This window comes from Castor canadensis, chromosome 1 (assembly GCF_047511655.1).
Source record: "Castor canadensis chromosome 1, mCasCan1.hap1v2, whole genome shotgun sequence".
In the NCBI taxonomy this organism is placed as follows: domain Eukaryota; kingdom Metazoa; phylum Chordata; class Mammalia; order Rodentia; family Castoridae; genus Castor; species Castor canadensis.
The window spans coordinates 27,855,127-27,870,855 of NC_133386.1; the positions used below are offsets into that span (position 1 = coordinate 27,855,127).

Below are 15,729 nucleotides of genomic sequence, written 5' to 3' on the forward strand. Positions count from 1 at the left end.
CTTTAATGCTACACGTTCACTCTAGGATCCAAATGCACCCGCCCACACTCCACATCCCGGGTCTTCATTTTGAACGCTCCTTTACTTAGAAAAATCCAGTCGTTGTTGAAGTGCCAATGACTCCATGAGGTCATTCAACAGAATGTCCAGTGCTTTCGCCACTGGGGCCTTCTAGATATCTGCCAGTTTATCTGGTGTTTTAGTGAGTTGTGTATCAGTTCTTTTTCAAAACATTTCTCTTATTTTCCACAGCTTATGGCCTGACATGCAGTAATTGCTCAATACATGTGAATTATTTAATTCCTTTCTCCTTAAAAAAAGGATTTATTTTATATCTTCTAAGGAAAAGAATTTTTGGGTATAGTTTTAGCTTTCTGGGTTTCACCAAGAATTGTCTCCAAAGTAGAAGGTTTGGACAAAATGAAAGAATGAGAAGAGAGGAGATGGGCATTGTCCTTTCTCTCAAGGACGGAAGGGGAATGTTGAGTTTACAGTCTGTATGGGGACCTGCCTAATGCCTTAGAGCCTTTCAGGAGAAAAGGCACTGGAATTGTTGGATCCAGATCCACTTGGAGGCAGGAGAGCAGAAAAGGGCACAGCTCCCAACTTCTGCTTAGGAAGGAACTAGCTGCAGCCATAGCTATCTCCATGTGCTGGTTCCTAGCTAAAGGTGGAGATGAGGTGGGTTTGCAGAGACACAGATGCTGGACACAGGTGAAACTTCTCATTGTCGCCCATTCCTATAGATTCTGTTACTCACAGAGTGCAGGTGAGCACAAAGAGAGGGGAGTCATACTTGAGCTCATCACTTTTCTTGTGTTCTCTTCCTGTGCTGCTTGGGGAGGTGTACGAATGTGGGGGAGGTGAGGTGTCAGGCTTATCTATACTGGCTCCCAAGGTAAGGAAAAAGTTGAAAGCCACTGCAGAGACTGCTGACAAAGGTCGGTCCAGGCCACCATGTTGATGGAATTTCTCTTTTTGTTGTACCACACGGGCATACTTTGATCTCTCTCTCTCTCAAGGACACATTGAGAAATAGTGCCACAAATGCATGACCACTTAGCTCCAGTGGCCCCTTAGGCTCCACCTGGCTCTCTGCTGCCGAGAGAAACTACAAGTCGAATGACCTTCGCTGCATTTGTTCTTCCCACCTTCTCTGTTAGAGTATCTGCCTCCTTCCCCAAACTTGGTCCTCCCCTCTTGTCTACTCAGGATGCTTTATTTTCAGTTATGACTCTTCTCTCCAATGGACTCTGTTGTTCTTTCCCAATTTGTTCTTCTCACTGTCATTTCAGCATGCTCGAATGTCTTGTAAACACTTTCCCTTACCCCATTCTTTCAGTTAGCTCTCAGTCTTTCCACCGCTTTATTTATAACCGTAGATTGGAAGGAGATAAGTCTGCCATTATAGAGGGAGATCAAAAAATATTTTTCAGAAGAATGAGAAACAGAAGGAGTTGATAAACCACTTTCTTCTTCAATAGAAGTCAAGTGTTTTCATTGTTATGTAGTTTATACCTTTCTAAGCAAGTCTACATATAGTAATAAATACATGGAAACACTGGCAACAATTCTGGCAACAACAATAATAAAAGCCTTCATTTACTGAGAATTTATAGTGTGGCAGGAGCTGTGCCATCTCTCTACACACTCTGGCTGGCACAATAATCCCATGGGAGGTGCGCTCCTGAGGGTCTTATGCTAGCCCAGCAGCAGGTGCACTGAGGGAGCTGGATCTCCTAGGTCCTGTAGCCATTGTGTGGGTCCATGCCCTGGCAGCTGGCCCTGGAGCTGCCCTTTTACCTTCAGGGAATCCTTCTATTATCTTTGCTCTCACTGCAAATGGTAACATGTATGTTGTATATTTTATAATAAGGCTTAAATAAAGGAGTCCATCTGGTTGAGTGAAAAGACAATGCCAAATAGCTGAATGCTGGAGTGCCAGGTCTTCACTCTCAGTACTTTGAAATGAATCACTCACTTGCTGTTTTTGCTTTTGCTTATAAATGAGAAACTAAGCCCAGTGATCTCTGGAGTGCCTTTATTCAAGAACCTTATCAAAAGAACTAAGAATAGAACTTCTGTGTGATCTTGCTATTCTGCTCCTGGGCATGTATTCAAATAAATGTAAGTCTACATACAAGAGAGACACCTGCATACACATACATGTTTATAGCAGTGCCACTCATAATAGACCAACTACGGAATCAGCCTAGGTACCCATCAACTGATGAATGGCTAAGGAAAATGTGGTATATATACCCAAAGGAGTATTACTCATCCATAAAGAAGAATGGAATTAAGTCATTTGCAGGAAATTGTAGTACTAGAAATCATCATGTTAAGAGAAATAAGCCAGACTGAGAAAGACAAATGTCACATACTTTCTCTCATATGCAGAGTCTAGAGCTAAAAAAAAAAAAAAAGGAAGAATGACACAAATGTAAAATAAACAACTGGTTGGGGTGGAAACCAGTGGCGGGGGGGAGAGTGAAAGGAGATGGTGGGGAGGAGTAAAGATGATTGAAGTACTTCTTACACATGCATGAAAACAGAATAAGGCAACCTGCTAAAATATGCTTGAAAAAGAGAGGATGAAAGATAAGAAAAAGAAGAGGGTGAATTTGATCAAAGTATATTATATATGTATCAAAATATCACAATGAAATACCTTTGCACAATTAAAACATACTGGGAGAGAGAGAGAGAAAGAGAGAGACAGAGAGCCCCATCAAGAGTAAAGAGCTGTTTTAATGTGAATAAGAACTTTGATTTCATGCTATTTGGAGTAAATTTCATCTTTAAATGACAAATCATCATTTCAAACAATAGCTTTTTACCCTACCTCTTGACTTTATATATATATATATATATATATATATATATATATATATGTCTATATATAAATATATATTTACATTGTCTTTATTTTTAACATTAAAATGCTAATTTGAAAACCCACTCTATTTTTTCTGCCTGACATAATGGTTTACCTCGTAAAAATAAAAATAAAGTACCGATTCTATCCATATCCCATCATACATAATTTTTGACAGTCACCCAACTTCATGATTGCCAGCTGGTTTTCTATGGTGGCCTATTACATAGTGTTTGCTGGTCCATGGCAGTCATTTCACTTTCTACATTTTAATATTACTTCATTTAGGAAAAAATCTATTTCTGGTGGACTGGACACTGAGCTTTTTAAAAAAAGACAAAAATCTCACTTTTTTCTGACTATAAGAATCAAAAAAGAGACAAATAGAAAGAAGAAAGTAATACTCCACTAGAAATGAGCCTGTTAAAATTTTGTGGTCTTTTTATAAACATAACAGATTTTGGGCTGGGGGTGTAGATCAGTGGTAGAGTGTCTGCCTGGCAAGTGTAAGGCCTGAATTCAACCCCTAGTACCATAAAAAAAAAAAAAAAGAAAGAAAGAAAACATAACAGAACTTTTTAGATACAGAATTTTGTATTTTGCTTCTTTTTATTTAATAGATTATAAGCACTATAAATCATTTTCTTTCAATGATGCACAGTTTGCACGACAGGAAATAACCAACTCCCTCTTGAGAAAAATTAAAGCAAGTGGGGGCAGATGCAAATCTGACTTTAATTTGTCACAGCAGTGATTCCATTTCCTTCTTGGGGGATCGCTTACAACTATTCTCAGCGGTCACCACCAGCCACACCCTTTTTCTCTTATCACAGAACACAAGGCCAGGCGATGAAATGAGCAATTTGTCATTTGGTACCTTCTGCCAGAGCACAAGGAATATTGAAAAATGCAGTAGAAATGCCACGAGATCTAACATTTTAGCCAGTTAATCACATTTTAGATGGTGAAGTTATAGAACTATTTGTCAAAGATCTTGAAGTAGCTTAATAACAAAAGAGAATCCAAATGTATCATAAAATAACTATAACACATGAAAAATATTTAAGAGGAGTCATTGCCATATATGTTCCAAGTAAAAGGGATATACTGCATAGGGGCATTACCTTTGAATATTAAAATTTAGATAAAAGATGTTTTCCACTAGAGTTTGAATTCTGGCTTTTACAAAACTTGGGTAACCTTGGGTGAATTATTAGTTCTCTGTGGGTTTCAATTTCCTTATGTTAAATGGTGCCCTTCACAGGAATTTTGTGGGGATTAAATTAAATGAGCCAATCTGTGGGTTCAGGGTGTAGCTCAAATGGTAGAGTACTTGCCTAGCAAGTACAGGCCCTGGGTTCAATCCCTAGTACTGCAAAAACAGAAAAAAAGAGGGGAAAAGCCAATCTGTGCAAAGCACGTAGGCTGTAAGCAGCAGCTAAGGGCTCCAAACACACTAGCTATTACATCATATGCTATAATTGAGATGTCAGTGGTTCCCAGTACCCATGTAAGGTCCAGAGCCAGGTTTACTGCACTGGACTGCCTCAGGTCACTTTGCAGAGATATTGGACTCTACCCTTGAGCCTATGGTTAGTGTCATGCTGCTCTATTGGAGATACAGTGAGAGGCCAGGGAGGAAGATCAAGTAGGCCCTTGGGAGGGTTGAAGAAGGCTTCTCCAAGTGCATGATGCCAGGGCTAGAGCTTGAAGGATGAATAGATGCTTTCTAAGAGAAGAGTGCCTCGGGAGAGGTGTATTCAACACAGAGAGAAGGGACACCCAGAGTTCAACTACATTTATTATGGCCCTATTAGAAGCAAGACAGGCTGCTGCCGGACACACTTGACTCAGGTGCTTCTCAGTAAAATCCAGTGAGGGTGCTATTACAAGCTCCTTCCATACATGTGACACATGAATTAGTTTGGGCATCTTTCCTAAATTCACAAAAGAAATAGGTTGAAACCCAGGTCTGATTTCAAAGTTCATGGTCTTGCTGTCAGTTTTCTCTCTTGACAACAGTTTAGTGTGTGCAGGGTTTGGAGGGAGTTTAGTGTATTCAGAACTCTGGGTTGGGTAACCATGGTGGAAGAGGCAGGGAGGCTGGCTGTGGTTGGGTTGTAATGGGCCTCTTCGTTATTTCTAGTGTTCACAGCAACACTCCTGTGCTTCTAGGCCTTCAAGAGACCTACAACCTAGGGTGACTTGCCAGAGAGGAATGTACACCTGGCCTCATGCATCCTGTGTCAGGGAGTAAGGACCTCCCATTTAATGCTGTTGTGGTGGCTGTTGTTAGGTGCAGTGGCATGGCCACCTTTCCCTTGGGACTTTCCTCTGTAATTGCTGCCTTTCCTCCCAAGGTAACTTAAAAGTAATAAACCACCCAGGTGCCCCAAGGCAATTTGGTTTGCTGATTAGAAAGAAAACAAGATCCTGTTGATTATATGTGTTAATCCTGAGACTGAAGTTTGAAAACACAACAGATATGAAAGAGAGGGATACAGTCAATTTTTTCACATCTATAGAATGGAGACCATAGCGAATCTCTTAGATCTTCAAAAAGTTTGAGGGTGGGATGGCAATGAGAGGAAATAACCTCTCATTTTGTTTATTAATGAGGTCACAAGAGATAAGCCCTGACTGTTCTGGGTAGGAGGTCGAATTTAATTTTATTGAACAAACAAGCCATTCTAGTTCAGTGATTCATAGAGTGACTTCAGTCAAAGGAAACCTAATTTACTCCTCCTTCCTTCTGTATTTTACAGTCTTAAGAAATCCAAAGAGGCTGTAATACCAGAAATATTTCAAGTGGGTTAGGGTTTTGCTCAGCAGGTGCTGCTGTAGAAAATTCCTGTTTTTTGGGGCCGTGTCCAGGTAAGTTAGGTCTGACACAAGCAGCCACTTTTGTACCAAATAGAATGTATGATGTAGGGAGGGGTTGAAGTGGTATCTGAAGTGTAGTGTCTAGATAGTTTTTCACAGAGGAAACTCAGTTGCTGGTGAGCTTGCTTCTTTGTGATACTTATTGCCTATGTATAGTGATTTTCTAAATCAAGTTTATCATTAAACTAAAAGTACAAGGACCCTTGACCCAAGTAATCAGTGACTTTGAATTCCTGTTGTGGCCACATGGCTCATGGATGACTAGGATTCCCAAGTGGAAGTTCCAAAAGAGGCCTCTCACCTGCATTCGGGTGCTTTATCTCCAGCTCTCTTGGACACATTTCCACCTGACTTTCCTGCAAACTCAACCTGTCCCAGCTGAGCTCACCATCTTTTCCCCCAACTTTCTTGGTGCTGACCTTACCTCCAATTTTTCAGATGGTCAGCACACCTCCCAGAGCTCCCAATGTTCGGTACCATCAAGTTGTAATTTCCTCTTCCATACAACTTATCTGGCTGTGTTTTTATTTCAGCTGCCATCATTGTCTGCCACCTGGTTACATTTCTTGTGATTCATTGTGTATCCCTCCTACCTGTGAATGTAGGTTAGTTTTCTGAAACTCTATTTTATCCTGTGCAATTTTTTATTCTTGAGACTCTCTAGTGATCCTCTTTGACTTAATGAGTCAAGTTCAAAAATTCTTTATCTTGATATTCTAAGGCTTTCATTTTCTCTCTAGCTAACGCACTGTAGAACACCTTCTTACTGAATGGCTTTAGACGACATACGTCAGGTCAGTCTCACTTACAGGCAGTTCCTTAACCAGGGTTCTGCACAAGACTCCAAAGCTCCCTTCCCTTGATTAGGGCACTTCAGACATCTCTGCCTTCTCTTGTCTCTGATTTACTGTTTATGTCAGTTACTTTAAAATTACATTATTTATTCTCTTGTATGGTCCTTGTTGTAATGTGTACTTGTCCTTGTAATGAGACTGTAGTTAGCTCTTTGACATTTGTCGAACTCAGTTTCCTTTCATGCCCTCAGAATCTTCAGACTAGGGACAGCATATAGTAGGTTCTACCTCCATCCACCAATTCTTAACTCTTTGAAAGGAATTGTGCAGATATTTTTTGTTCGTTGAATCTGACAAATCCACCCAGCCCCTGTTGTCTGAGACGGAAGCTACCTCTCATGTTAAAGCTACCTCAGTCTCATGGCCATTGGTGTGGCTCAGGTAACCTTCTAACCTCATCATTCTTGGCATAGAGTGGGAGTTTGAATGAGTGTGTTGAATAAATGAATGATAACCAAGAGGAAGTATTGGGCTCCCAGATTCAATTTTCTGTTTCCCCTCACACAGAAAAAAAGTAAATCCCATTAAATGCTGCCAGTTAGGCTAACAGAAGGCAATGGTTGTTTTCTGTTCGGGCTTTAGAGGAGAAAATTTTCTTTTGGAATCCGTTTTGTTCTGACAGTCAGGTATTTGGAATGATCTTTCCGACTTCTCTGTTTGAATAACTTGTCTTTTCGAGAGCATTTTTACCTGGTTGAGTATTGCTACAACTCTTTTCTGGTTTCACAAATCTCGAAGCATATTTTAGAATGGTGCTAAAAGCTGGTCTCAACATGCACTATTACTCACTGTTGCTTCAGTCCCAGCTCCTAGTTTAATCCTCAGCTTTCCCTGGTGTCCCAAGACAGAGCTCTTCACTCCCTCTGCAACGCTTCTGAATCGTATTTCTTGTAGTGTATATACTCTTTATTATGCACATGCATATTGTTATAGGTGTTGCACCATATCAAAATGTATTTGCTCATGTCTCTGAATTGCTCAAGGGCAGTGTCTATGTCTAATTCATCTTTGCATCTCCAGCGCCTGGCACACTGCCTGCTAAATGAGGTGCCCCACTGATGGAACAGTGATGGGAAGTGAGTGAAACATTCAGGACACTGTCAACTCTGTCTCCTGCAATGAAGTGACATTTTGGTGGCTAACCGCCCTACTGGTCTGGCACTTCCGCAGCAGAAGTACTGGCGAGCCTGAGCCAGAAGACTGAGTGCACATCAGGGAGCATGATCCAACTGAGCCAGGAGGCACCACAACCACAACCAGAGCTGCCTTTCTTCTAGAGGAAGGCAAATATTGAACTTTGAAACTGTGGGATAGGATGCTGGCACTCCCAGGTGTGAGTAAGCTGAAGGCGTCCCAACTAAGGCCTCCCTTCTCTGTGGGGGGTGTGCAGCCCTGGGGGCCAAGGTGGGCCGCATTCTCCGGGCAAGCCTGCTTTCAAATCGCCCTGTGACATTTTTTTGTTTAGGTTCTTTACATGTTAGGTGGCTCCTACTGGTGATGTTAAAGGATACCTTTAATATTACTGCAAGTTTGTCACCATCTGCTATGAATTAAGACAATGGACTTTGGAAGCAAACTGCCCGTTCATCTTTAAGACAGGGATATCACTTAGTATCAGTTGGTTTCTACCAGTGGGTGACTTTTGGTTGACAGTCCTCAGTGAATGTATTTTATATGGCAAAGAAAGAATATTACAGGGAGTAATGTTTTAGATGGCAGCTTTTAAAAAAGCAATCGAGTCTCTGGGTCTTGTCTTCATAAAAAGGTTAACATATATGTGTATATATTTGTAGATTTTGGTTTTCTTTTGGAAATAATAAGCAAAGCTAAATATTTTGGTAGCCCTACTAAAATGATCTCATGCTTATGCAGCTAAAATGGCCTTGCCTGGAGAGACAAGTCTAGAGGAACAGAGTTTTCAAGATCAAGATTAGCAAATTAACAGGCAGGAAAAGCCAAATAGCCAATTAACCTACTACTGCAAAGCCCGGGGCTGGTTTGGAGCACCAGGCTGTCTGTGGCAGCTGAAACTTGTGCCCTGAAACCTTCTGCTGAAGAGCTGGGTTCCCTAATGCGCCCAGTCCCTGGGAATGTTTTCTTTGTATGTCACTTCCTCTGCTCAGCCAGTGTGGAAATCACATCTTGTTGTTCTGAGGTGGTTGCCACGGGAACATGTCAACCTAGTCATTATCTACTCAGGCTCCTGATTACATTACTGATCATATTAAGTCAGGAGACAGCCATGCAAGGGGCTGCAGGAGCCGCCAGCTCAGAAGATTGCAGTTCTTTGCCTCTCTCACCTCCCTGTCCTCGTCCCCAGCACATCTCTTCTCCACATTTTCTTCCTTGTTTCCCCCTCAACAGAGCTAGCAAATGAATTCATCCACAGGAAGTTGCATCGGGATAACACAGCTGTTGCATTTCCATTGCTCCTGTCCTCCTCCAGCCCTCTGCTTCAGTACTTGCTCTGGAATAAAGTATAATTGCTGTCCTCTTCTCTCACTTTACTCATCCCTCCAGGCTTAGGTGTAAAGACAATTCTCTTCTGTAAGGTTCTGTGTGTTCCATGTCCCACACAATGGTAGAGAGTCACAGTTTTCTGTGACTTTTCTTGAGAAGCTTCTAGAAACTCATAAAGATACCTCTCTTCTAAATTGTGTGAAATAGAAACAGGTTTTTTTTTTTTTTTTGTGGTGCTGGGGTTTGAACTCAGAGCCATATGCTTGCTAGGCAGGTGCTTTTACCTCTTGAGCCACTCCATCAACCCCGAAACTAGCTTTTAACAAGTAACTTTGTCTTATGTATTTCTATTGATTTGGGTGGATCTCTTATGAGGAGGACTGTTTTGATCTTTATTCCTGGGCTACATATGCTATGTTGTTATTATTGGTTTAATTGACAAATAAAACTATATATTTATGGTATACAAAATGATGGTTTGAATTAAGTAGATTTTGGGATGGCTACATGATGCTAATTAATGTATGCATCCCTTCACATTTATTTCTTTGTGGTAAGAACACTGAAAATATGGTCTCAGCAATTTTCAAGAATACATTTTTTCTTAACTATAGTCACTGTGCTGTTCGCCGATCCCTTTGATTGTCGAGAGGCATTTTAATGAAATACCTTTTGTAGACATGTTTCTACTAGTATATCATAGTTGCACAGGGAGTTTTGTGACAGTTCCATATTGGCATACAATGTATCCCCTCCATTATTCTCCTTTTTCCTCCTCCTCTGGAAGAATCTTTATAAGGAATTGTCCTGTGATTTATTGTTCAAACCAGGACATATTGAGTGTAAAAGATGACATTATAAAGAATGCTTGAACAACAGGTGCAAACTAGAACTATGACAGGCAAAGCAGGTATTGTAGACAATAGGGATACATCTCTTCCTTCAGAAGAATGCTTTGTGCAATTAGAAATTATCATTTCAAATTCAAATTTTAAGTCTGGTTCAACAAGAGAGGTTTGTTTTTTGTTTCTACTCTAGTCTCATATAACTTAGTCAATGTGAAGTCCATTCTTGAAAGTAAAGTAATGGACTGGGAATTAAAAACAAAGTAAAATGACATAAGAAAGGAAAATAGACTTGACTGAATGTGGCCATGGAGATGTAACAAAACTTTTTTTTTTTAATTCATATGTGCACAAAATACTTGGGTCATTTCTCCCCCCTACCCCCACCCCCTCCCTTACCACCCACCCCACCCTCTCCCTCTCCCCCCCACCCCCTCAATACCCTGCAGAAACTATTTTGCCCTTATCTCTAGTTTTGTTGAAGAGAGAGTATAAGCAATAATAGGAAGGAACAAGGGTTTTTGCTAGTTGAGATAAGGATAGCTATACAGGGAGTTGACTCACATGGCCACAAAACTTTTTAAAATCTGATTTAAAAAATCCATATTAGGGGTTGACAACCTTTTTCTATTCTGAAGGGATGTGTAATAGGTACTTTTGCTTTGTGATCTTATGATCTCTGTTGCAACTACGAGTCAACTGTGCTATGAAAGCATCTTAGGTGGCAGACATAGAAACAAATGGGAATGGCAGTGTTCTAATAAATTCTATTTTCCAAAACAGGAGGGACAGGAGGACAGGAGGGCAGGAGGACAGACTTGGTGTATGGGCTGTCACTTGCTCACCTCTGTTCTAGCCAACTGTTTTAGTATCTAGAAACTTTGCTCTCACAGAAGACAAAAGTTATTTTAGATATGGATTCTGATGTCTTCTATCGGCTGTGACAGGTTGAAGCAGTGGCTAATGCACTAATAGAGAAATGCAACGGGACTTACTACTTAATACACACTTCTGCTTCTGGATGTTTCAGTGATTCAAAGCAGAAAGATATACTTTAGAAGCAGGTGGTAGAAGGGAAACAGTGAGGGGCATTTTGAATAGGGAATGGCAGTTGTGTGGTTTTGACTAAGCGTTTTAGAAGGAAGGTTGTAAAAATATAGTCCAGGGGATAGGGGCTATCATGATTTGGTTTTTCCTATAAATGATTTTTTCAAAATGTCCAGATCAGATTTTACCTTGGGAGGGAGAGAAAACTACAAACACTTAAGGAAAATGAAGTCTTGGGTCTGTGTCCAACCTTGGAAGAAAGTGACTCAAAATGAAAGTACAAGACAGAGAGTCACTTTAAACTAGTTTGGCATTTATTGTGTAGAACTGGAATGAGGTGGTAAAAATAAAAGTTTTGGGAGAAAATCTTTAAATGTTCTAAAATGCTTCCCTTTAGACAGAAAGCACACATTAGCACTCAGGCAATGCTCAACAAGGACATGAATGAGATTAAAGAGAATTAATAAATGGAAGTCTGTATAAAGTAGCAGGAGACAGGACCTGTATAATCCTGTGACTAAATTTTACATAGATGTCCACACATCTACTGCTACATGGTGATAAGCTGTGCAATTGCTAAGTTAGGAAACTGGAGAGTGACCATAGTGACATGGATTCTAGTTTCAACTCACTGACAGGATACATGCAGGTATTTTACAGAGGGGTGCTGTACCACACATAGAGAAAACCTCAGAGGTCTTCAGTCCTATCTGTGCTATTCAGTCAAATGTAGTGGGTGATTTTACATTTGTAGGTATTTAATATAATTTTTGTGAGGGGGCCCTTTAATGTAATCAGCAAGTCAACTATGTAGCTACTGAGTGACTAGTAACAACAAAGAGTTTTGTCCTTTAGAATTTGTAGTTTATTTATGGCTATGTTTTATACATCTAGGGAAACACTGAGACCACTTACAAAGCCAAATACATGAAGGTAAATTAGTATTGCCTTAACGTATGCTCTATATAAAGAGACATGAGTGAACGAGTCTTCCAGAATGGAGTGGCGAGAAGAACAGAAAGGGAATTTCAAGGTGGATGACCAACACTGTTACTCATTGAGTCCAGGGTTATGAACAACAGGTGGGGAGAATGGGAAATACAGCATTTAGGACCAGGAAAGGAGGCTGGGCAGAACTCAGGCACCTGGAGGCTCCTGAAGGACTCCCTATCAGAGGTGTGACAGGATGGTAGCTGCTTCTGAGTAATGTTTATATAGTGAATGGCATGTCCGTTAAATGCTGCCTACAATCACCTTCTCTTTAAATTTATATATTTGCAGTTTTTCAGATTAAACAAGTGAAAGAAATAAGTTCTTTAAAAACATCCAAGTGCCTTTTACATCTAGCAGCCTCCAATGCAAACAAATATTCTATAGTCCAGTCTCCAAGAATCTTTGCAAAAATATTGCTTTTGAGCACTGGGATCACTGGGATTAAATTTTTTTCCAGTTCTCTGTTTTTATTATTGTTATTGTTGTGCTGGGTGGGGTACACTGTAGCATCTACAAAAGTTCTTATAATGTGTCAATCATTCTTGAATTCACTCCCTCCACTGCTCTCTTTCACCCCCCCCTTGATTCCTGGAACAGTTTCAACAGGGATCATTTTTGCATTTACACACATGTGTACACATTATTTGCACCATATTCATCCTCCCACCCCTTTCCCTACCACCTTTCCCCTCACCGCCTCTTGGCGGAACTTGTTCCACCCTACTGTTCTCCGATTTTATAGAAGAAAAAACATAAAAGATAATAAGAAAAACATGGTGTTTTTGCGAGTTTGAGATAAAGATAGCTATACAGGGAGATTCCTTGTGTTGTATTACAACCCAAATTATTTCATCTCTACCACTCTTCTTCACTACCCTCTAGTCCCCTTCCCATATTTTAAAAAATCATTTGGAACCTTGCGTTTGCAAAGATAAATGTCACCTACTTTTCTAATTTTTTATGGCTTATCTTAGAACTATGAATTAATAACTTATGTGCTATTCAAGAGGCTTTTTGGTTTTTTTCTCCCTCTGGCATTCAGATTGTGATACTTTTGGAGAGTTCTGGTCTATATGACATAGTGAACTGGCCTTTGTAACCCCATGGGGACTTAAAACAGCCCATTTTGATTATAAGGACAAATCAGAGATACTTTCATACCTCCCATAGGCTGTCCTGATATCTACTGGTCAGTTGTGGATTCTAAAATATATTTTGGGAGATGCGGTGGGGTAGTTTGTCTCTAGTATGGAAAGAGTTACTCCAAGTTTCTATCTCTGAAAGGGCTAAAAAGTACTTCACATTGAAAAGAGATGTTAACAAGCCAGGAGAAATACAAACAAGTCCATCTCTCACTGGCCTTTCAAGGACCCAAGATCAGAAATAGCAAGTTCTAATTTCTCCTAGTAATTTCCAGGGGTCGAGGTAAATCAAATTACCTCTTGAACTGAGCTTGTTTATGTCAAAAGAAACTAATACTTTGTGGATGCAATCCAGAACTTTGAAATTTATAGATGGGGAGTGATATGAGAACCAAACACTGAGAACCTTGGAGCCAATTGTGAAGTGTATCCATTTACTCCCCACTCCCCCCTCTCCCCCAGCCACTGCCCATCACAAGTCCAAGATGAAGGATGATGATGACAGAAGATACGACATCAGGAGAGATGACTGGTCACTGATTTGGGTTTCCAAAGGAATTTAAGATTAAGATAATTATGAGTCAAAGGTTGAACAAAAGTCCAAATGAGGAGTAGTAATGGAAAGAAAAGTGGAAAAAATGTACTTCAGAGGTAATCACAAGGAAGAAAGTAGCCAAGTGAAGAGCTTCATCGGGGTACAAGAATAGACTTTCAGGGTTTAGGACAGACAAAAAAGAGAGACTTAGATAATTTTTTTTTAAGGGCAATGGCAGTAGGTTTTCCTACAAAGTTTTAAAATTTAAATAGAATCTTCATCTAGTCTAGTCCTGGATGAAGGTAGAAAGAATGTTCTGGAAAATGAAAAGAATACTTTCCTTGGATGTGGTTTCACAATTTTGAAGATTTACATCTTCAAAGCTGATGTGAGTTCATATGACCTGACCAAGGCTCTGACTGGCAGGGCAGGGCCCTACCTCTGGAAATTACTTCACAAGTGAGGAAATTGAGAGACAAAGGTTGGGAGGACAGGGATGGAGGAAGGAAGGTAGACCTTGGGAGGTTTTGAAGTTCAGAGGGAAATGAGGATTTTTTTTTTTCCTTTTTGAAGAAAACGTTTGTTCCTTTCCAGGTACACTTGATTACTCACTGTTAAGTAGGCGGAAGTCAATGAATGGGTAGGAGCCTCGGCGTTCAGCAGGAAGCCCAGTCTGACCCCTTAGTCGTACATCTCCTAGAAAACAGAAAATCCAAACAAGTGTTTGAAGACGTTGCCAAGTGTGTTCACTTTTCCTCTGTAAATCCTCTTAACTAGTTATGTCAATGGAACCAACACCAGATGGTGGGAGAAAAATGACTCCCTTTTACCTCACTTACGAAAGTGATCGGTGGGAAGGGATGTTTAATTGATGCCAAGTGTGAGGAACTTGGCACTCCTTTAATAAATGATCCACTGCTCTCTCATATTTGCCTGGCCTGTGAAAATTACAACAACTAAGTTTTCATAGCCTATACTTCCCAGGACCATATGCAGCTGAGCCTGGAAGGACAAATGGTGTGTTGGGATTGTAACTTTTGTTTTGTTCTGAGCAGATGTAATTGCCCAGTGTCATTTCTCTGGGTTCCAGCACAATTGTTTTCTGAATATTGTGCAACTTCTTTTCCCTATGTTGTGATATTGATCTGCGCTGGGATTTTCCCTGAGGCCAGCTTAGCTCAGGTTAGACTCTTAGACACCCTGTAACCTATCACAGTCTGTAGAGTTGCTCCTACTTCTTAGTAGGCTTCTTTTAGTGGCTATGCTCATTTTACTTTTTTAGGGTTTATGTCCTGTCTTCCCAATCAAGGAAGGTAACAAAGTAGAGTGGAAGGAGTGTGGCCTTTAGCATAAGGCTGACCTTGCAGAAGCCTGGCTCAGACACTTGCTACCTGTGAGATCTTGGGAAAATTTATTTTCCTCTACCTCGTGTACCTCATCTATAAAATGAAAATGACTTCTTTTAAAGTATAATTGTTAGAGTTTCTCATACAATACTGACTGCCTGGCAATGTGTGCTGGTTTGCTTTCTTCTATACTCCTGCACTGCAGGGATCACATACGTCACTGGTCTGCTTGTCTCCATCATGTTCTGTGAGCTGTCTGGCACTTGGTGAACTCCAAGAGACTGTCCTCTGTTGACAACAATAGCAGACCAGAGTCACCAATTATTCTATATCATGTGGAATTATATGGAAGAGAGGTAGAAATTCAGAAGAACAGCTGGGTTTCTAAAAGAACTGAGTCAGTGAGGGCGTCCATGCTGGATGTATCGGTTCCAAGAGCCATGGGCACCTCCAGACCTGCAGTAGCACTGGGACCTCATCCTGGGAGCAGAAAGGAAGGACTGTCTTCTCTTCTCCTTTCCTAACCCTTGTTGTTAACCAGGACTGGTTCAGAGCCCCATCCACAGCAGACCATGCAACTGACAGAGCTGAAAATGGCCTTCACAGAGGCTCTCAAATGTTCCTGAGGTTATAATGTGCAAGCTGTGAGCTCCTGGGCTATCCTCTGCTTTGAATTTTGTATTGATGCCCTATTTCTTATGTTTGGTGTAACCTAATATTTTTACTGCAATATTGATATTAAAAGA

The 15,729-nt window shown here is 40.6% G+C and overlaps 1 protein-coding gene across 4 annotated transcripts in view; it reads right to left on the reverse strand.

Annotated features, from left to right (window-relative positions):
- Positions 1–15,729, reverse strand: part of Pde7b (phosphodiesterase 7B) — a 309,490-nt gene that overhangs the window by 69,815 nt on the left and 223,946 nt on the right. For all 4 annotated transcript variants that reach the window (XM_074073879.1, XM_074073883.1, XM_074073890.1 and 1 more), the window contains one exon: positions 14,250–14,333. In XM_074073879.1, the coding sequence (XP_073929980.1) occupies positions 14,250–14,333 (84 nt within the window). The remainder of the gene's footprint in view (positions 1–14,249; positions 14,334–15,729) is intronic.